The sequence below is a fragment of the Physeter macrocephalus genome, chromosome 14 (assembly GCF_002837175.3).
Source record: "Physeter macrocephalus isolate SW-GA chromosome 14, ASM283717v5, whole genome shotgun sequence".
Taxonomy (NCBI): domain Eukaryota; kingdom Metazoa; phylum Chordata; class Mammalia; order Artiodactyla; family Physeteridae; genus Physeter; species Physeter macrocephalus.
Window position 1 is genome coordinate 4,609,853 of NC_041227.1, and position 21,940 is coordinate 4,631,792.

General features: G+C 48.9%; 2 protein-coding genes across 8 annotated transcripts; both read left to right on the top strand.

Moving 5' to 3' along the window:
* The first annotated feature begins 269 nt into the window (after positions 1 to 269).
* LOC129392729 (uncharacterized) lies at positions 270 to 2,121 on the top strand. Its single transcript, XM_055089879.1, has 2 exons — positions 270 to 505; positions 679 to 2,121. The coding sequence occupies exon 2, from the start codon at positions 1,042 to 1,044 to the stop codon at positions 1,882 to 1,884; it is 843 nt and encodes a 280-aa protein (XP_054945854.1). The 5' UTR covers positions 270 to 505; positions 679 to 1,041; the 3' UTR covers positions 1,885 to 2,121.
* A 396-nt stretch (positions 2,122 to 2,517) lies between these two features.
* On the top strand, positions 2,518 to 21,641 carry GNAS (GNAS complex locus). Of its 7 annotated transcripts, none has more exons than XM_024128262.3 (13): positions 2,518 to 3,023; positions 6,740 to 6,812; positions 9,931 to 9,975; positions 14,273 to 14,327; positions 14,414 to 14,533; positions 16,260 to 16,357; positions 19,746 to 19,800; positions 19,938 to 20,011; positions 20,144 to 20,202; positions 20,311 to 20,431; positions 20,598 to 20,728; positions 20,945 to 21,012; positions 21,289 to 21,641. In XM_024128262.3, exons 1-13 carry the CDS (start codon positions 2,885 to 2,887, stop codon positions 21,433 to 21,435), a joined length of 1,185 nt encoding a protein of 394 aa, XP_023984030.1. In that variant the 5' UTR covers positions 2,518 to 2,884; the 3' UTR covers positions 21,436 to 21,641. The 7 variants fall into 7 exon arrangements, with proteins under 7 accessions (XP_023984030.1, XP_023984032.1, XP_054945852.1 ...); XM_055089877.1 differs by having other exon boundaries at positions 2,837 to 3,023; positions 9,931 to 9,974; positions 14,269 to 14,327; XM_055089878.1 differs by lacking the exon at positions 2,518 to 3,023 and adding an exon at positions 4,436 to 4,500 and having other exon boundaries at positions 9,931 to 9,974; positions 14,269 to 14,327.
* The last annotated feature ends 299 nt before the right edge of the window (positions 21,642 to 21,940 follow it).

Consider the following 21,940-nt stretch of genomic DNA (forward strand, 5'->3'; position numbering starts at 1 on the left):
CCGCCCAGGGCTACACCACTCACCGAAAATTGGGAGGCAGGTCTGGGAGGCGGGGTCCGGCGCCCACCGCCTTGGGCGCCCCCTCGGCCCCCGCCGCCGCGTCCCCCGCGCCCTGCGCCCACTCCCGCGTGGCCCCCGCACCGGCCTGCACCTCCGGGGTGCGCGGCGGCCCGTTTGGGTGCGTCCCCAGCGGGCCGATTTTTCGGCTTCCCCTTCGGTTTATAGGGGCCGCCACGGTGGGTCCGTCCTCTGAAGAGGCTGGGGCGTCATCGGGCTGCTTAGGAGCGCTGCTCTCCGGCGGGGACACTCAGTCGCGTCGGCACCGCGGAGCGGGCTGCGTCAGGTGGCCGGCCCGGCGCGGCTCGCTCGCTGGCTCGCAGGCTCTCTGGCTCCGGGCTGCGGCGCCGCGGCTGGAGCGAACCCCTGTCCCAGCGCGGGGCGGCGGCGGCGGGCGGCCGGCAGGCAGGCAGGCACTGCCTTGCGTGTGAGTGCACCTCACTCACATGTAAGTCCGGGGGCACCGTGGCCTCCCGCGGAAGTGCGAGTCGCCCGGCGCGGGGAAATAGCCACCGGGGCCGGGACGGGGCAGGGGCGCCCCAGCGTTGCCGCCCTGCCCGCGCCTCCCGGGCACCCCCCAATTCTCTCTCTCTTTCTCTTTTCTCCATTGGCGTGCCCAAGAGCCTAACCAAGGAGCGCCTGAGGGTAACAGCAACCTCGTGCCATCGCGCCTCTGCACTTTTCTTTTTTGAGTTGTTTGACATTTCTTGTTGCTTTTTGATTTCTCGTGTTGTTGGGTGCTTTCTGGTTTGTTCTCGCCCCTTTTTCGTTTGCTCACCCTTTTTGGCGCTAACTCTTAAGCAGCCAGCCCAGCAGCCTGAACGAAGCCCGGCAGCCGCGCTCCGCGGCCCCGGGGCAGCGCAGCGGGGATCGCAGCCGACTCCCCCGACACGGGGCGCACGGGGTCCGGCCAGCCCGAGGCCGGGGGCAGGCAGGGCGCCCGGGCCAGGCGAGAGCCAGGCACCCCGAGGTGGCCGAGCCACCATGCTGAAGATGGCCATGAAGATCAAAGCTCGGGCGGTCGAGAGCGAGAGGAAGACAGCGTTGGCTGCGGCCGAGGTGGCTGCCGAAGCTGCGGCGGTGGCTGCAGCGCTGGCCGAGCCGCGCGCACCGCGGAAGAAAGGGGACACCGAGAAGCCCCCCAAGAAGCCGGAGCAAGAGGCGCCCTCCGAGAAGTTGCTGACCGAAAAGGATTGGCGGAAGATCGAGAAGAAGCTACTAGAGCAGAGAAGAAACGAGAAGGAGAAGGAGAGGAAGAAGTTGGAGAAGATGCAGAAGAAGAAGAAGAAGGTGCCAGAAGCCCGGGAGGAGGCCCAAGGCCCGGAGGCCGCCGCCGATGCCGCCGCCGCCGGCGCAGACGAGGGCGCCGCGGAGGGCGCCGGCGGGGGCGGCGTGGGCGCCGGCGCCGGGGCCACGAGTAGGATCTGGTTCGAGTGGGACACGGACTCGAGCGACGAGGACGAGGACGAGGACGAGGACGACCTGTTCGACGCCTTGCTAGGCTTCAGGGGCGCCGTGTGGGCGTCCGGGCTGCTGAAGATCAGCGCGCTGAGCGCCCACCTGCCGCTGCTGACCTTCCTGGTCCTCTCCGTGCGCAGCCCCGCGTGGGTGCTCGATTTCCTGCTGCAGAAGCGCCCGGAGAAGGGCCGCGGCTGCGGCTTCTTTTTCGGGGCGACCTGCTGCTTCCGAATGTTTCTGGGCTGCGCCTTCTTCTCCTTCGTGGGCGGCCGGGCCAAGCGCAGAGGCCGTGGGCGCTCCGGGACCTCGGGTGCCTTCGGCTCGGGCCATGGCGCCCAGCGCCAGGGGCGCGACGAGCGGCTCATCTAGTCAGGCCCCCGCCCCCTCTCCCGCCACCAGACACCACCATCGCTGTGTAGTGTGGAGTTTTATTGAGTATTTGTGTGTGTGTGTTTGGACACATTTTCCTTTTCGGTTGCTCTGTCCTTTGGTTCGTGCTCGCCTCGCTTCTTCCACACTCCCTGCTCTCTAGCTCTCTCTGTCTCTTCTTTTCGAAAAATTTCCTAAGTCCGGGCTCTGGCTCGCGCTCCCTCCCCTTCCGCCCACCCCGGCCCCTCGGCGGCGCCCGCAGGAGGGGGGAGGGGGCTCGGCCTCGGGGGCCGCAGGGCGACGCGGCCCGGGGGGTGGAGCGTTGGCGTCGTGCGAGGGGTCGTCACCGGCTCGGAGACGCCCCCTCTCCCCCCGTGGCCGGCCCCGCTTGGGGCCCGAGCCAGGGGGGCGAGGGGGCGTCTCCCAGGCCTGTCGCGTCCCGGGCGGGGGCAGAGGAACCCCCTCCCCGGGTACCCGGGGGGGGGGGGCGCCTCCCTCCGCCAGCTCCCGCCCTCCCCGCCGCCGCGGCCGCTGCCGCGGCTGCTCCTCATCCCTCCTCCTCCTCCTCCTCCTTCCACCCCCTTCGCCGCCGCCGCCTCCTCCTCCCCCCGCCTCCCCCCGCCCGCCGCGGAGCTTTGGGTCGGGGCGGCGGCGGGGCCCCGGCCGAGGCAATAAGAGCGGCGGCGGCGGCAGCGGCGGCAGCAGCTCCCGCAGCTCCTGCTCTGGTCCGCCTCGGTCCGCGGCGGCCATCAGACCCCTCGGCTTCGGCTCGAGGGGCCGGGAGCCGCGCGCTCGGCTCGGTCAGACCGACACCACCCTCCCCGCGCGGCCCGCAGTCCGCCCCGCGCGCTCCTCCCCGAGGAGCCGAGCCCGCGCCCGGCCCGCCCGCCCGGCGCTGCCCCGGCCCTCTCCGCCCGCGTGAGGCCGCCCGCGCCCGGCCCCGCCGCCGCCGCCGCCGCCGCAGCCCGGCCGCGCCCCGCGCCCCGCCGCCGCCGCCGCCATGGGCTGCCTCGGAAACAGTAAGACCGAGGACCAGCGCAACGAGGAGAAGGCGCAGCGCGAGGCCAACAAAAAGATCGAGAAGCAGCTGCAGAAGGACAAGCAGGTCTACCGGGCCACGCACCGCCTGCTGCTGCTGGGTAAGGGCGGGGCGGGGGGCGCCGGCCCCGGCCCGGCCCGGGGGCCCCTCGGGGCGCCCCGCAGGCTGCGCGCGCCGAGCCCGCCCCCCGCCCCGGGCGCGCGCTCCCGAGCCCGCCGCCCGCCCGCGGGCTCAGTCTCCCGGGGGCGAGGCCGGAAGGGGGACCCCGGGGCGCCATTCGGCCGGGCGGGGGCCCAGAATGGGTCGGGGAGCCGTGGCGACGCGGGCGCGGGTCCCCCTCCCCTGGCCGCTCGCTCTCTGTCTCTCTTTCGCCCTCCCCCTCGTTCTTTTCTGTTTCTTTTTCCGCGAGGCCTACACGACGCCAGGGGTTCGGGTGCGTGTTGGGGAGGGGGAGGGGGAGTCCCACAGGGCTCGGGAGACTGCGACAAAAAGAGGGTTTCGGGGACAGGAAATGGGGTGGCGGGCCGAGGGAGGGGGACCCGCCTCCGTTGGGTGTGTGATTTGTTGGGAGAGAAGGGGAGAAAGCGAGAGGGGCCGGCGGAGAAGGGGGTGACGCGGGGGGGGCGCCGCGGTGGCGGAGGGGGCCTCGCGGGGGGGGGGGGGGCCTGGTCGAGGGGAGGTCCGGCGGGAGAAGTGGCCGAGGAGAGTGGGAGCGGGTGACATCAGCCCCTCGGAAGGGCTCGGAGTGGTTAAGGTGGTGCAGCGAGGGGGAGGGGGCGCGGGCGAGTCGTGGCGCCGGAGGGGGGGGGGGGGCGGGCGGAGGAGGGGAGCGCGGCGGCCGCTGGGCGCGACTTGGTGCGTTGCGGGCAGGACACACTGTGTGCGCTGAGCAGACGTGTCCCGGGCCGGGCCGGGCCGGGCCGTGGAAGGAAGAGAAGGAGAATCGAATAAAATAAGGCCGAAAAAAAAAAAAATGGAGTTACTACTCTAAGTGCCCAGTGAAGCCAAATGACACGTCATTTTACAGTATGACCTTTTTTCCCCTTCCAGATATGCAGGCTCTTTGAAAAGCAAAGAAGAGAATTAACTGTAGCAGCTCCCGCCCCCCCAAACCATTAACACACACACACATTTTCCTGTTAGTCGGCCACATTGAGAGTGCTTTGTGAAAAAAATGGAAAGAAAAAAAAAAAAGACATGCACAAATCAGAACTGGAAAATGACATTTGTCTGTAAATGGCTTCTTGGTCTGGAAATGGCGTGGTTTTTTTTGTCCTTTTCAAGGTGGGAGGGGGGATTGAGAACGCTTTAAGGAAAAGACTTTTTCCAGGTGGAAGGAGATGAGACTACATTAGTTGTTTGTCAAGTGACATTTGGTTGTTTGGTTTGGGGTTTTCTCTTTTGATTGCGGTTTTTCCTCTTTGGCCAAAAAAAAAGCGGTGGGGGGGATGTGTGTTAACTCTAAGGAGATGGCCTTTTCCCCTTTTGTCTTAAAGGTGCTGCTTTGGAAAAATCAAACAAAAGAAGCATAAAAGAAATTGTTGAAATAACCAGAAGAATTACACAAGCATTAATTAGTATGGAAGTTTTCCACTTCCTTAGTAATTTGGCTATCTGAGTTAATTTGTGAATTTGCTAGGTTAAGACCTAGTTCATGGTCACATATCAACAGAACAGCTTGATTATGAAGAATAAAATGTTAAAGGGCTGTTTTTTCTTTGTGGTGGCGTCTGCTTTGCGCTTTTTTTTTTTTTTTTGATGGGTCACGTCTTTGTTCTCCTGGGTCCAGATTTATGTAAAGCAGAAAATTATTAAGTGAAAATAAGTCCCTTTGGTGTGTTTATGCATTTGCAATTACAATAATTAAATGGTACGTATGTTGAGGTGTTGTCAAAAACTTCTAAAGGTGGAACTACGCTGTGTGAATATTAATGTGCATGTAATTTGATTTCAAAGTATAAGCCTAGAAAAGTCTAGAATCTTTCCTAGGAACACTCCTGCTATCTGAATACTAATTTAAAACAAGTGTGATGCTAATGGTACCTTAAATTTCTAACACCCTGGCACGGAGATCAGTCTTCACTTGAGGCTGTTGCTCTGAACACACCTGGCACCATTGGGCTAACCTTTCCCAGGTGTCCTAGCCCTATTGCCATAATTTATTGAAGGCTCTGGCATATGGGGGTCTGCAGCCCAAGGCAGTGCCACACATTTTGCATCTTTAAATCGTGATTCTCACCAAATGATTGCCCCCCCCCCGCACCAAAGAGGAAAAGTAGTGATGCCCAGAATCCTTTTTTAATTTAATGATATGAAATCTGAGTGAATTACAGTACCACAAAAGATCTTGCAGTAATTTTTCAGTCCAGTTCTCTAATTTCCTAAATGTGGAAACTGAGGCACGGACCTGTTTGTGCCCGTAAAGAGGGGTGATACACATTTTAACACGAGAGTGTTGGAGATTCTGATTAAGACTATGTATTCTCTTCATGGAACCTCTTAATCGTACCTTTAATATTTTAATTTATGAGAGTTAGGTTCATTAAGATAGAATGTTTGCTTTGAAATCAATGTTTCTGTGGAAACTGATTTTAACTTTTTACAGATATTGATTACAGCCTTGTGGAAAGGCAAGAGAAGGAGGAATGCTTTGCTCTCTGGGCAGTAAAACAAAACAATTAAAACAATTAAACAAAACAAAAGTGAAAAAGAGGACTAAAAAACCAAACAGGTTTGTGTTTGAGGAGGACAAAAAATGGTCCCCTCAGGGTTAGCTGTTGGAGAGAGTATCCATTTGCAAAAACAGAAAATGAGAAACTAGCAATCCTCCTTCTAGCTTGGTGGAACTGTGTTTTTTCCATAAAATACATGTTTTTACAAATGAAAGGTGATTTAAAATGGGGGCGTGTGCCCCTTCTAGCTCTGTTCCTTGGGAAGGGCTTGGAATCTTTGAAAATTCAGTGGAGTTCCCAGGCATATTTTCCCTTCGGACTCGAGTCCTTTTAACATACTAATAGGGTAGTTCTCAAGCCCTGTATTGAATATTTAAATGTTTTTCGAGAAAGTGACAGCAAATCAGTGGTGTCCCCCCCACCCCATGGTGGTTGTATCCAGAGAGAGTTTATCTTTAGAAAAATAAAGTTAGCAGGAAAGGGGGAGGGGTTTGGAGAAGTGGATAAAATGTAATATTATGGGGCTTAGGGGTTGGTTTTTAAGTAGCCCAGGGGGCGAGAACCCTGCAGAGAAGGCAGCAGCCTTGAGAAAATGTTGAAGAGGCAGTTGCTGCGTCAGTACGTGATCTGGGGGCGCCTGCAGGGCCGGGGCATTGTTTGTGACTACTGGGGTATTTTAACCATGAAACGTCTGACAAACAGTGAATTATGTGGCCGTATACATTAATGTGTACATTTTTACCAGTGAACGCTCATAGTTCAAACATCCAGTTTCATGGCTTTAACTGCAATTTTCTTGACCCCCCCCTCCCATGACAGAATTGCGTCATTCTTTGCCCCTTTGCCCACCCCACAAATTTTAAGGCAACCAAAAGGAAAAATAGAAGGAAACAAAACACCTAAACAAAGCAAAACCTTTCATTTTTGTTTGTTGTTCAGATGGTGAAATACTGCAGGTACACACAAAGTTGGATGTTGATTTCATTTTCTCTGCGTCGTAAATGTCAAGGAAAACTGCACGTCTCTTGTTCGTTTTTTGTGTGTTGCTTCTATGGAGAAAACGGCAGTCCCCCCTCTCTCTCCTCCCTGCCCAAAGTGTGTAAAATGCCTCCCTCTTAACCTGAGACTTACTTTCATTTTCTAGGTGCTGGAGAATCTGGTAAAAGCACCATCGTGAAGCAAATGAGGATCCTGCATGTTAATGGGTTTAATGGAGAGTAAGTGTCAAATCTGTGGCAAGGGCACAGGCAGAGTAGCACATTGGATACTAACCTTTAGGAAGTTTAGGTAGCTTTTGGGGGCTGGGCAACATCCCGCTTGATTTTTTTTCAGCCTACATGTTAGAAAATCCAGGGGAGAGCTCTTTAGGGGTTGTTCTCCTCTCCCTCCTTTTACTCTTTGGTGCAGCAACGAAACAGTAATAATAATAAAGCCCCAGTGTTGGCCCCGTGACGGGTCTGCGGCAGATTTTGGTGCAGTGGGTCTCTGACATAGCTGACGCTGGCCGTGGCCACCCTTTTGCCTGGTGACGCCGACCACTGCAGAGATGCCCCCTGCCCCCAAGCACATTTCAGCGCAATGCACCAGTGCAGGATGTTGTAAACTACTAGGGAAACATGGTTTCAATAATATTCTCACATAAAACGAAGTTGGAAGAGTCAGCCCTTGTTCATAATTCCTCATTCCCCACCCCCCACCCCGTTTGGAATTATCATGGGTAAATCATTGTTTCCCTTTTTAAAAATCGATGGTCTTGCCTAAAGAAAAGAAAAAGACGTTTAAATGACAGAAAGGCTGGGAGTTGGGCACTTCCGGCCAGACCAAGAGGTACTTTTGCCTTTGAGAAGTCCTTCAGGGCATTTTGCTATAGGACAATGTGACAATACCGCAGTGAGAATAAAGATGAAACGAGAGAGTGCCTGTATCAGGGATGTAAAAGATGGGAATGGCCTTCTACTTGCCAGGAAGGATGCAAATACGGGGCACAAGTCTCCCCAGACCCAGCCTCTCTTTTCACGGGGGTGAGAGCAGTTAACCTCACTAGATTACAAACACCTGAAGGCACTAGTTGGCAGTTACTAGTCGGTTAGCAATCCTACTCCCTTTCTTAAACCTGGATTCAATTGAAAGTTGCATTCCCCCTTGGTTTCAAAAGGGAAGATTGAGTCAAAGGGGCATAGTTTAACTCAGTTGTGCACCCAAAACAAACCAGTTTAAAAAAAAAAAAAGTTACTGTCGCCTACTGAGGGCGGGGCCGGGGGGGGGCACACGACAAGATGAATTTTATCACCTTTCAGAGGTAAAAGAACGGCGCTGAAGGCAGTTTATGGAAAACAGGCTCTGGAAAATTATAGAATTTCTTAGACCAAATAATGGGGGGGGTGGAGAAAAGGATGACATCACCCATACAAATGGACATTTTACCTTAGGATGCTTTTTAAGCTTTAAAATTCAGAGGGATGGCCTATTAATTTTATGAATGGCTCCTGATGAGTTACTGATATGCACATACATACTGTTAATTAAGTAAGTCGGTTCACTTGTCACAAACCAGTTCTGAAATTCTTAATTTCTAAAGCGTTGCCACCAGAGTTGCCATCCGTCAATTAAAACAAAAAACCTGAAATAGGCTGCTTGCTATGATTTTGTAATCTAAAGAAAAATCTTGCATAATTTTCCCCCCTGCAGCTTGCTGGGGAGAGCTTCTTCATGAGGCTAGTTAAGCGAAAATAATTTGACCATGTACCCTCTAGATAAATATTTTGATTAAAACTGGACATGGCTCGAATTTTTTAAAAGGATGCAGCAGCCACTGTTTACCTTAGCTTGAGTCCAATAGAAGATAGGACATCCTTGACATAATTCACTTAAAGTTTTATTGCTCCGCAGATTGCCCTAAAATTTTTTAATTTTTAGGGAAAGGATTCTAAGTGAGCCCGTCTGTAATGCAGACGAGGCATTTAAACCAGAACTTCTCTTTTCTATTTTTTCAAAAGAGGAAGCGACATTCCCAGTTTGCCTGCTTTGTAGAGGAAGCCATAGGTAATCTCCGAGGATGTTAAATTTAGCCCGTGAAAGTGACATACCAGGGGAATTCTTTATGTGAGTCTAGAAACCTTATTTTTATCTTGTCCAACTGAGCCTCCTTTTTTCTTTTTCCTCGCTGTGGTATTGCAACAAAAGTGGTTTCCTTCTCCACTAGGAATTCCCTGTGAAGTGGGGACATCCGTCCACGAAAGGGTGTTTTGTGTGGTGCAGGGTCTCTCCCTCCTTCCTCCATAAATGTGCGCTTTGTCAGGGCTGGGCTGAGCTATTACATTTGCCTTAACTGTCCGCAGACTGCTGTGCCGAGTACATCTGCAGAGTAACATGTCATTAATCTGACCTTCGGAAATACGGAGGTCAAATGCGGATTTTCCTAACTCAATGCTAACTCTCTATCTTACATTAAAAAAAAAAAAAAAGTCCCTTAAACACTATTTGAGAATAAGCTAATCAAGTACACAAACACACTCTGCAGAGTAACATGTCATTAATCTGACCTTCGGAAATACGGAGGTCAAATGCGGATTTTCCTAACTCAATGCTAACTCTCTATCTTACATTAAAAAAAAAAAAAAAGTGCCATTAACACTAGTTGAGCTAATAAGCTAATCAAGTACAAACCCACGTAGACAGCTTAAGCCGTCTTGCCCGTCCCACCTTCAAGGAGGAATTCCTACCATTCATGAAGGTTGGGTTTTGGTGGGGTGGGGAGGGTTGGTGGTAGTGGGTTTTATTCTTTTAATTTTATTTTTTGTTGCCTTACAGTCCAGGCACACTTTTAATTGATGACAGTTTATGGGGAGCAATTATATAGAAATAAAAACAGGTAGTTTCCCGACTACAAAAAGGGAGGAAATTAATATTGGCACCAGGAAATCATGGGCCAAAAGCACCCATGTCTGTGTTCAGATGCAACATGGTGAAGACTGAGGTCTGGGACAATCAGGGGCCTTATGCGCTGCTGTATTCTCCAAAGAATTGTGAGATAAATCACTGCTTTAGCTCCCTGATGCATGTACATCTAGTGAAAGCGCAAGAAAATAATTATCCGTCTCTTCTGTACCCGACGGGAGTCCCCAGAGGACTCTGCTAATACTGCAGCGAAGGTGTGGAATTCTTCCCTCTACGGCCTGCAGTCTCAGTAGGCATTCCAATTTAGCCAGAAAGGCGACCTAAGAATTAACGGGAGGATGGTGGCCATTTGTTTAGGAATGTAGAGAGGCTGTGTGGGGTTTTTGTGAAATTGCGGTGCCTTGCAGATTAGGTGAGCTTTCAATCTCTCTTTAAAAGGGGCGGCGAAGAGGACCCGCAGGCTGCAAGGAGCAACAGCGATGGGTAGGCACATTCAAAAACAGAAAAACTTTTTAACACACACACCTGACACACACGAAGATCATACTGGGAAACTGAGGACAGAGACCCGGGAAGAAAACCAAAATCATTTAAGGGCCATCAGCCATCTTGGTATACGTCTGCAAACAGCATGATTTCTTAACATTTCAGAGCAAGTGAAGTGCAAAACAATTTTTTTTTTTTTTTTGGCCAACCTTAAAGTATAATTAAATCCAGCTGGGGGAAGGCTATAGATTTCAGCTTTAGACGATCAGTTTAGGGTTTCTCGAGAATTGATGTTTTTCCATATGGTTTCTATCCTCCCCCCAACCCCCCAGCTCACCATTTGAATTGGCTACTTGCTTTTAAAACTGGCTACTTGTTTTTAAAACTACTAAATTCCATCTACCCAGTGGCTGGTCTGATTTAAAAATTTCAGACCTCCGGGGGGGGGGGGATTTTTTTTTACCTCTATTAAAATACGTGGTGCCGCACTGTCCTTAATTTTGGATAAAAAAATGCTCGGCACGTTGAGGGGGAGGGGAGGTCATTGTTGAGAATGATCTCGAAAAGCCTCTGGTCTTTTTTAAATTGTCAAATTTATTTTAACCCAAGGCACTTTACCTTAGCTAGTGGACAGGAAATTAATGACGGCCTCCATCTTTTTCCATTCATTATCAAATTATTTTTTTTTCTTCACTTCCTGCATCCGCATTGCCCATCACGCGCGTGCGTGCACGCAGACACACGCACACACATGCATGCCAGGTAACCCTCTCTGAGCACTGCTTTGCTTATTCAGCTTGCAGTGGGGGAATAGCTATTTCTCCTGAGAACATGCAGAGCCGACTGACCTAGCCTAGGGCATCTCAAAGAAATAGCTTCTGTGGCCTGGGAGGGGAGGGGCAAAGGATTCTGGGGGGTCGGGACCAAGTAACTGACACATGTTTGTTCATCTGTTTTTTTTAGACAACATTACCCCTAGATGATGGCTTCAATTTCTCATCTTCCCGGCTATGTCCTATCACACTTTGCATGCTGGAATTGCCCGTCTTAGGAACTTCTAATAAGAATACTATTCTGTTGGGGAGGGGGGAGGGGGCCCTACTACCTAACCTCTAAAGATAACAAAAAAACACCAAAAAAAAAAAAACCAAAAAAAAAATCCCTAATTGACAAAAATGTAGTGTATCAGCCATCCAAGGCATCTACATAAAAAGTGATTGACAGCTTACTGTACCAAAAGTTGGCATTTGAGAGCTATGACATCCTTACTGAGCCACCTACTGTGTACTAGATGCTATGCTAGACCCCTGAACCCTTCTAATACCTACTAACAGCCTGCTCTTCTATCTGTGACTCTGTTCTACAAGTAGAAATAAGTATTAACATATGTGATGAATAAAAGTTACCTGCATGTCTCAGCAATCCCTGTATCTTGCGTCTGTCTTCTGTCTTCTGTCTTTTCCCACCAAAGGGAAAAAAGGCATAAAGATAAAAAAGGTATAGAACTTAGTACGACATAGCCTTCCCCTAATACTTAACCGAAGTGGGGAGCGGGGTGGGCAGCTCTTAGAATTCAAACCTAGCATAGAAAGCAACCCTGATCTGCTTTATACGTGGAGGGGGTGGCGGGGGTGGGGGGAGATACAATATCCTAAAAGTACTTCCCGCATTTTTCAGTCCATCAGAATTCTAGCAATTGATATACAATTTGGCTTTGTTAAGTAGTTTAGAGATATCTGAGGAATTTTCTCTGAATGTCACAATCAACATTAAGTTCATTAAGCGATAGTAAAAATTATGATAAACTTGCCAGCCCCCAGAATCATAGCTCCATCTACAGAGTAACTGCTTCAATGGAGGAATTTTTATGTTTTAGTATTACACGCCCGAATTAGATTTTAGATTTCTATTTTAGCTGTTTTATACTTGATATACTCCCACACCTATTCACATACGTAGATGAATACTGAACACGTTCTCAAAATATCCGTATTTAAGACTGGAAGTTTTCCAATTATCATACTACTACTTAGACCAAAATATCAAACTGAATGAAAGAATCAGGTTTCTGGAAATAACTTTTCTCTTGCTCTGTGTTCATTTGGGTATTAAATACCCAGACATATCTAATTTTAACTCTGGTGGGACCATAAAACCAAAGGTTAAAGGCTCTCAGTACCATGGAAATGGAGCTTGTTTCTAATGAATGGGAATGGATTTGTCCTATGGGGTTTTGACTTTGAATTCCTGGGTGAACGTTAGGGACAAACACGTGTCCTTTTAAAACTCCAACGTCTTAAATACCTGATTCAGACTGTAGCACCAAGTCTGGACACGATTAGTAATTTTCAGAAACGTACGAAGCAGAATAGCCCCACAGAGGGGTTGGGACACTCCCTTTAAGCCTAGGGGTCGTTGCGTTAAGAGTCTGGGGGCTTGGGGCACGGATCCCACTCTCCTGGTTGGCAGCACAGCTCATATCCGTGCCTGGAGGTCTCCCGACCATGAGGGGGTTCCTGGTACCATCTGTCGCCCCACACCCTCAGCCCCTGATGAACACAGCACCTCTAAACCAGCTCCTGATTCCGGCGTGAGAGGGGCGGGGTCTCAAAGGCTAGTTTGACCCTGGGCTAGGGATGAAATGCGGTGAGATCATTCAGAAAACGAGGGCCCACCCCTCAAACGAATATGCAAAAGACTTATTTTGAAAGGATAAAATGGAAGGAAAGGCCAGGTTCTCGAGGGGGCGGGGCTCTTGCAGGCGAGCACGTGACATCCCCCATCCCCCGCCGCCGTGGTCCCCCGACCGGAGAGCCGCCTCCCCACGTCACATGCTGACCTCCCCGCTGGGCTGCACTTTGCTGTTACCCGCCCCCCCCCCCCACGCGTGTCCTCTGCATTAATGTCCTGTCGTGTTCCGCCCCTGAGGGGCTACGTGTTTAATTTCTACCTCCATCCCACGACTCTTGGGCGATTAACCCCGTGAATACGTCAAAAATTGGGACTCTCTTTAAAGAGATTTCCTTAAAAATCCCAGCAAGAAAAACGTAAGCTGTGTCTCCCCCTCTGTCCTCCTGCCTCTGTCACTCAGACCCTCCCTCCCTCAGCCTCAGTTCCCTCCTCTGTGAGGACAGCACCTTAGGTCCTCGTGACGGGGCTGTCACATCCCAGGGTCGAATACGCAGTAGGTGTGTCATGGCTGTGGGTTCAATACCCCATCCCACCCCCCAGACCAAGAGGTGACGCCTGGGCAGTAGAGTGGCAAGATTTACACCCCGAGCAAGAAGAGGTCCTTAACCCCTAAAAACCCAAACCCGAGAACGTTCCCTGCCTGTGCCTGTGATGGACAGTGTCTGAAAGGCGCAGGGGGACAAACAACGTCAGGGGACCACAGAGCCAAACGGCGTGGCCTTTACCTGTGGTCCCAGGGACCCTGAATGTCGATGGTTCCACATCTACACACAGGCCGTCCCAAGTGCCCAAGTTAAAATCAATAAGCAACAAACGCTAACCTGTACTTAACCGAGGGACATGGGCCACACCGCCTCCCTCCCCCTCCCCCCAATAAGTCCCAGATCATAAAGGCTTCCGGGGGCAGAATCTCATTTTACCTTATTCACATCGAGGGATCAATCTACATTACCATCATCAACTAGAAATGTCATCCACTGCTACTGGCTGCAGTGACAGACACACAGTGACTATTGAAATAAACAAAAATAAATAAGCAGGGCCCCAAAGCCCTCAAATCTGTAATTAACACTACCACCTGCATGTCATCCACTGGTTGTCCATGTGCTAATCCAGTGACTGAGGAAGCCCCAAGGCACACCTTGAACTTTTCCCCCTCCCAACCACCCCCCCCGCCCCCCCCCCCCCCCCCCCCCCCCCCCCCCCCCCCCCCCCCCCCCCCAAAGCAGGGATGCTATAGCAAGGGCCAGTAGGAACCTTTTCGGAAGTGCTGGTGGGCGGCGTGGGCCTCAAGAAAATGGAAGCACCTCTGAACAGTGATGAACCAACCCCCCCTCCCCCCCACTTCTGGTACAGTAGCCTTGATCCTTATCTAGATGCCGACTTGGTAATCTGCCCCAATTGGGCATGTCCTCAGGACACAGTCTGGGAGGTTATCATTTGAAACCACCTTTATTCAGGAACCTCCAACCTCTGCACAGATCTGAACCCACCACTCCTTCAAGAACAGAATACTATTTTAGTTGGAAAATCGTGAGTGAAGCGACACTGTGAGTCAGCGTGATGCAATATGATTTTTTTTTCTTTTTCAATCCCACTGTAGTGAGAAGGCAACCAAAGTGCAGGACATCAAAAACAACCTGAAAGAGGCCATTGAAGTACGTGCCTGCTCCTTTTTGTCATTCTTTTAGCTTCCCTTTCAGACAGCGCTGTCCCCCTGACCGCTTTGCTCCGTCATTTTCAGACCATCGTGGCCGCCATGAGCAACCTGGTGCCCCCCGTGGAGCTGGCCAACCCCGAGAACCAGTTCAGAGTGGACTACATTCTGAGCGTGATGAACGTGCCAGACTTTGATTTCCCTCCCGTAAGCTAAGCCCATGCCCCTCCTCCCCACCCCACACGCCCCCTGGGATGCCCCCCACACAGGCACACTGCCAGCAAAACCCATTTCGGTGATATTGATAGGAAAAATAATCGTTAGAGCTTTGGTCAAGATGGATGAGCGAATTTCTGTCACCCCCTGTCAATCTTGGCTCGCCCGTCCCCGCAAGTAAACAGCACCGTTCAATACTACAGTTCTCACTGTATTAGATTGTAAATCTTTATGAGAAAAAGTCATGAGTTGTGGCAGCCTTAATTATTCCCTTATACACATCTTGTGACAAACAAAACTGTTAAGTATGGCACACAAATGCTAATTGTCCAGCTCATCGAAAATATCCTAAGATACCAAGGAATGCAGAAATGAAGTGCCAGCTCTGAGTTTTATAAATGGAAGATATTCTCATTTTAAACAATTTGCCATTTAACCTTTATTAAGGTTTTTCTAAAGTCAGTCCTTGTCTTAGGGCAAATGAAGTCTTTATCATTATTCCAAAAAAAGAAAGGAAAGACCTTCACCTAAATAAATCATAACCCAGGGACTGTCCTCTATGCACCCTGGCTGGCGTGCAGGACACTGCTTACAAAGATTTGTCTGCTCCATAAAGAACTATTTTTAGGGAACACAAAATTGCCTGTGGCCCAAGCATATATGTTTTGACCCCTTTGTGGGGGAAGAATAGTTTATAAGAGGGGAACAGGAAACAAGATGGAAAGATGGGCAAGTTTATAAGGCCCAGAAGGAAAAGACTTGTCTACAGCAAAAACAATGACTTATTGTTGCCTTTTGTCAGGCTTTCGTGGGAATTTGTGTTTGTGTATTTTAAATGGGTTTGGCTGCAAACTTCTCCTAGCAAGGAAGCAGTATTAGTAAGTATGGCTAGGTAAATTCTTTTAAATGGAAAAAAAAGTCGAGCAGTAAACACAGCACACATAATGCCAAACACAGACTCTTTCATGAGACGTGATTCTGTATTTCTAATAGAAAAAAGGCAGCCCGTTAAAAATACACCAGGACGATGACCTCTTAAGGGTCTTCTGTTAGCCGAACTTCACGTTCCTGCCTACTTTTGACCCTTTTCTTGCTGCATTCACATTGCAGAAAAACCTTCTCTTTCCTTGTAAGGGACGAATTGCCCCGATACAATTAAAAATGTTATTCTGTTCAAAAGAAATGTGAATCATGACCTACTGCGATTTAAAACCACGCAGAGGTCATTTGCTCTTTTGATTGACAGGCATTGATGGACAAGGTCAGATTTGCCAGCAACTCCCAACCATAATATTTTTTTCTAAAATTCAAATTTTCCTAGAAGGAAAATTTCGATCCCACCACAGCTTCACAAATGAAAACGTCTTGTTTCCACAACATGGAATCATACATTGGCAGCGCCTCCTAATTAGTTTATAGTCCTCCTAGATGAGCCGTTGGGTGAAAAAAGTTATCCAGTAGTTTACTCTGGCCCCTCCCCCCACTCCCAAAAATATAGGATGAAAACTACCCAAGAACAGTAATTCACAGTAAGAGGACCGCTGGACTCCGTTTTTGAATACGTTTAGCACGCTGAAGGTCTTAATGAACGCCCATTCCTTAGTTTGCCCCGAAATTGGGAATAATCACACCCAGGGTTGGTGGCAGCGTGAACTCCGGTCTCATTGACTTGGAGCAGCTCCCGCGTCTAAACCTTCCCTCTCGTGTTCACTTTCAGGAATTCTACGAGCACGCCAAGGCTCTGTGGGAGGACGAGGGGGTGCGCGCCTGCTACGAGCGCTCCAACGAGTACCAGCTCATCGACTGCGCCCAGTAGTGAGTAACCCCGTCTCCACATCCGCATGAGAGATAGGCACACACGGGCACACGGAGACAACCTCACAAACCTCGACTCCCACTTTTCAAGTTACTTGTAAATGAGTTCTTTTCATAGAAGCCAGCCAGTTATTCCCACCTGCGGTTAGAAAGTTCTAGTCTGATTCATTTGTTTTATAAAGACCTTAATTGCACTTTTTAGTGCGGTGACATTATTTTTATACAAACAGTTAATGCCTGTTAGAGCAAAATGATAATTACCTGCAATACAGTGACATTCACAATTAATTAGCTTGAAGTAATTAATTGAATTGACCTCCAAGCATTTAGGGAGATAGGGCAGCTCTCACACTTTGGATCAGGTAGAAATATTCTATTTTATTGCTGTAATGTAAAAACCTGACAAAGAGGAACGGTGAGGACAAAAAATATGCCTCCTCCTCCGTGGTGACTGATAAGTTGCTTTGCTATTTCTGCTATCAGGTAGGTGACTACAGTAGCTGCCAGCGTGCAATATTTCTAGTTCATCTAGAGTCGGGTATTGTGTTGAATTCCATTTCCTGTCCTTATTTATTCATTCACACTGGGCCTTAATTCAAGGATGCTCCCCTCATGGGGTCCTTGCTCTGTCCTTTCATGGGCTGTCTTCCAGTGGACGTGATAACACAGCTGGAAAGTTGCCTTTTAAATAGTTTATGACCTTCCTTATCCTGTACATAATATAGCGAGTATGTGATGTTCAGAGCCATAAAAAATATTTTAAAGATAGCGTTTGTTTGCTGATGTTGCACAAATGTACTAAGTGGTCTAAGTTATCATTTTCTCAAGTTGGATTGTCTTTTATGACCAGGGGAAGGGCAAGAGAGATTTGTGATGTTTTAGCCTCTCTCATGTAAGTAGCTGAAACTCACAAACAATTTTGCTATTGAAAATATTAAGTAACCAGGACCAAGGTACCCCGGCTGGCTCACAAAAAGCTAAAATCGCATTACGTAGGACCCCCACGCAGGAGGAACTTATTGTGAAAACCACTCGAATAAACAGGAGGGAGGAAGAGGTGACAGCGCTCAAACAGCGAACACGCAGCAAGCTCCCCAGAATCCTGTTATAGACACATCACACAAGCTGATGTTAGGGGCTGTGAAACCTATCAGTTTATCTTTCCCTGACCCTGCTTTCCCATCGAAAATGCATTTGATTATTTTCAGTTGTCACACATGTAGCTATTTTGTGATTTAATATACAAGCAAATCTGTATATTTTTTCAAGGAGCAGAAAAACAGTCCATCTGGGCCGGTCCCTGTGACCCTCCCACCCCCACCCCTTCTTCAACAAAGCCCCTGATTTTCTCAAAAGTTTGAGCTTAAAGCTGGAAGTGCTAATTATAGTAACGCAAAACAAATGGAAATCCTGGAATTGTTTGCCTTTTGTATTTTGGATCCAAGTCAGAAGTACAGGTACAAGATTAGGAGGGTTTAACCATCCCAGTTTTGAGCGCTCTGGAAGCGGGGGAGGGTGTAACAACTTCATTGATGAACAGTTAGCCAGCTTTTTTTTTTTTTTTTTTTTTGAATCTCACACCATTTAAAAGTTGTTTTTTTAAGGCAAAATTCAGTTACTCCTGCAACTTTATCTGAAAATGGCAACATTTGCACAATTTATGGAAAGTTTCAAGGGAACTCCGGGAAAAAGAGAACATAGCTTAAATCTTAGAAAATGTCTTCCCCAGCCCGATGATTAAAGTAGCCCTGCCTTTGCAGTGACCAACGTGTTTCTGGTTTAACAGCCTTTATGTTAAAGTTGAGCTCCTGGTACCTTGCCCGTTCCTTAAGGTGCCTATTTTTATTTGTTGAGCTGGGGTTTGGCTGGCCTTACTCCAGATGTCTCTCTCACAAGATTTGGTGCTGATGATCTATTTATAGAACTGTGGTTCTGTTGCCATGGCAACGTGCTGCAGGCCAGGGCGGCTGGGGAGCTATTTCTGGCCCGGTGCTGTAATGTAAGACTGATTGGGCAAGTCGGTATATCCTCTAAGCCAGACTAACTTTAAACTGGTAAAAAGGAAGGGTGGGGGGGGGGGGGAACCTTATAGAATTTCTTTAAATAGACTTTTCTCTCTTTGTGATTTTTTTCATAGAACTGTGGTTCTGTTGCCATGGCAACGTGCTGCAGGCCAGGGCGGCTGGGGAGCTATTTCTGGCCCGGTGCTGTAATGTAAGACTGATTGGGCAAGTCGGTATATCCTCTAAGCCAGACTAACTTTAAACTGGTAAAAAGGAAGGGTGGGGGGGGGGGGAACCTTATAGAATTTCTTTAAATAGACTTTTCTCTCTTTGTGATTTTTTTCTGATTAGCCCACTTTACAACAATCCAGACCCCTGCCCCCCCAAAAGCTGGGTTTAATATTAACTTTCCACAGTAATTAAGTTAGCCCAGTCTTTTAGAAGTTATTTTTCCTAACAGTGTATCTAGTCAGGCAACACAGGCAAGATACTTTTTACTTTGGGAACAGTTATGGCTGTGGAGGGGGAGATAGAAAACACTGCTTTTCCCTCTAAAGCTTTCGCATCACTAATGATGGCCCCTGAGGCCGCCCCCGCCCCTCCACTGTACATGCTTCCTGCCCAGATAAGGGCCCCTAACCTGGATGGCCGTGAGGTTTTTTGAAAACTCAGAGTTTAATATCTGGACTGTTCTATTTCATGGACCAAGGGGAACGGAAGGGAACTTTGTGTCTGTTTCCTGTTCACTGTGGTAAGGGCCAAAAGGGCCCCTTCTTAAAAGTAGAAGGAAGGGATACCCTTTCTGAGTAACTCAATCTTATTTTCATTAGTCCCTTGGGGGGGAAAAAAAAAATCCTTGTTTCTTTAAAGTGTGCCATCTTTTTCATTAAAAAAAAAAAAACTGCGTGACATGGAAGGGTACAATTTTCAAACTACTTGCCATTTTAGTCAAACAAAGCCAAACAATTTGAAAATCTGAATTTTTTACTCAGTCTTTATCACATGGCACAAAATCAGACCTGATTTTGGGCCCTCAGCTAATTGACATGCACAGAACCAGCCTTTTAAAATTAAAGCAAGACCAGAGCTCTGCAATGGCCTGTGCCATACCTGTAGGCCAGGGGTCCTGAGAGCCCACCCCTAGTTCCTGGTTCCTAGACCTACTGGTCAGCCAGGTACATTTATCTTAAATTCTGTTTGCTCTAACCTTTTCCAAGGCATAAGCTTGGACTCATAATGAACACAAGCAAACTCCCCATTGACTTAATGCCAGGTAACTGTGGGGTGATCATTTCCATGTAGCTGGACTTGGCAGAGAGGCAGGAATAGTGGGCAAAGTGGCATGAGTGTGTAGTCACCCCTGTGCATTTTTCTTTTCCTCCCAGCTTCCTGGACAAGATTGACGTCATCAAGCAGGCTGACTATGTGCCCAGCGACCAGGTATGCACACGGTCTCACAAGCAGAGGACGCGGAGCCCTCTTTCCAACCTAGTCAAGACTTTTGCTCCAGATGGTCAATTATTAATAATGTTTTGGTTGGTTTGGGTGAGATCCCTTGACCTAAGATTTTGTTTTAGGACCTGCTGCGCTGCCGTGTCCTGACTTCTGGAATCTTTGAGACCAAGTTCCAGGTGGATAAAGTCAACTTCCAGTAAGTAAATGGTTCCCTTTAAAAAAAAAAAAAAGAGAGAGAGAGAGAGATTTCTTGACGTTCCCTCTGGCAGGGAGAACGGTGGACCAGTGTTGGCCCTTGGAGTGACCAGGTGTCATTTCTCTCCTGCAGCATGTTTGACGTGGGCGGCCAGCGTGATGAACGCCGCAAATGGATCCAGTGCTTTAATGGTACGGAAGCCATGGGCTTCTCTGCTCTTTAAGGACATTCTGGTTTTTTCATCATTAAGGATCATTTTGTCTTCTAACGTGCACTGCTTTTGCTTTCTTGTGCCGAAGATGTGACTGCCATCATCTTCGTGGTTGCCAGCAGCAGCTACAACATGGTCATCCGGGAGGACAACCAGACCAACCGCCTGCAGGAGGCTCTGAACCTCTTCAAGAGCATCTGGAACAACAGGTTTGTGCGGTGACCCCCTGGTCTCCTCCCCACTGATCTCAAGGCCCTGTATTTGCATGGCTAGTAGAAAAGAATCTTGTGCAAGTTCTTGGGCAAGCATCTCAAACCCCTTGCAGAAAGAATGCTTTCTTTTCCTGGGCATTAAACCTGTGTGTCTCTTCCTTAGATGGCTGCGCACCATCTCTGTGATTCTGTTCCTCAACAAGCAAGATCTGCTCGCTGAGAAAGTCCTTGCTGGAAAATCGAAGATTGAGGACTACTTTCCAGAATTTGCTCGCTACACTACTCCTGAGGATGGTATGTGTGGCCTTCTGCGGTTTATTAGTGCCCCTTGGTCCTATGGGGTGTCTCGCATATGTTAAAAATTTATGTTCTGGATTTTAAAAATGAACATCCTCTAAGAATGGAACCCCCCCCCCCCTCAACCACCACCACACTATAAGGGATCTGTAGGGGGAGCCAAAGAACCTTATTTTAATCACTTAAGTAACAAAATATTTATATTCTTTGCAGCAACTCCCGAGCCTGGAGAGGACCCACGCGTGACCCGGGCCAAGTACTTCATTCGAGATGAATTTCTGGTGAGTAGAGACTGTCTTTGGTTCCCTCTCTCTGCTTGTTCTCTCATTCTTAGGGGTGTAAGTTTCCTTAATTCTAAATTTGGGGATCAAACCATCCAGCTCCTCAGTGTTATCTCACCAATAGCCAGTATGAACTTAGCCTTTGTGCCCCTCAGCTTGGGTTTGTTTTAACATAACATCAATGACTGGTGGGCAGTCCTTGGTAGATGACCCCACTGCTGACAGGGGGACTTACTGGAGAGGCGGCACTGACCGAGTTTCCTTCTGTGCCCACAGAGAATCAGCACTGCTAGTGGAGACGGGCGCCACTATTGCTACCCTCACTTCACCTGCGCTGTGGACACAGAGAACATTCGCCGTGTGTTCAATGACTGCCGTGACATCATCCAGCGCATGCACCTCCGTCAGTATGAGCTGCTCTAAGAAGGGAACTTCCAAATTTAATTAAGGCCTTAAGCACAATTAATTAAAAGTGAAACGTAATTGTACACGCAGTTGATCACCCACCATAGGGCATGATTAACAAAGCAACCTTTCCTTTCCCTCAAGTGATTTTGCGAAACCCCCTTTACCCTTCAGCTTGCTTAAATATTCCAAATTTAGAAAGCTTAAGGCGGCCTACAGAAAAAGATAAAGGAAAAAAAGGCCACAAACGTTCCCTCTCTCTTTAAGTAAGTAAAATAACAGCAGCAAACAGAAATAAAGAAATAAAAGAATAAATGACATAAATGAAACAAATGAAATAAATATTGTGTTGTGCAGCATTAAAAAAATCAAAATAAAAATTAAATGTGAGCAAAGGATGTGACTCCCGTGAATTATTTGTGGTTTCAAGCAAACACCCATTGTTCAGGGTTTTGACTGCATCAAAAGTTGGGAGGCCCCCGTGTTGAGGTGACAAGGCCCCAAGGTTATAAGTGGGTATCAA

What these genes read in the sequence shown, in the direction of transcription:
- LOC129392729 (XM_055089879.1), top strand. Translation starts at nt 1,042, where the DNA reads ATGCTGAAGATGGCCATGAAGATCAAAGCTCGGGCGGTCGAGAGCGAG.
- GNAS (XM_055089877.1), top strand. Translation starts at nt 2,885, where the DNA reads ATGGGCTGCCTCGGAAACAGTAAGACCGAGGACCAGCGCAACGAGGAG. An exon ending in GCACCGCCTGCTGCTGCTGG is followed by an intron (nt 3,024 to 6,739) that starts GTAAGGGCGGGG and finishes TTCATTTTCTAG; the next exon opens with GTGCTGGAGAATCTGGTAAA. An exon ending in ACTATGTGCCCAGCGACCAG is followed by an intron (nt 19,801 to 19,937) that starts GTATGCACACGG and finishes ATTTTGTTTTAG; the next exon opens with GACCTGCTGCGCTGCCGTGT.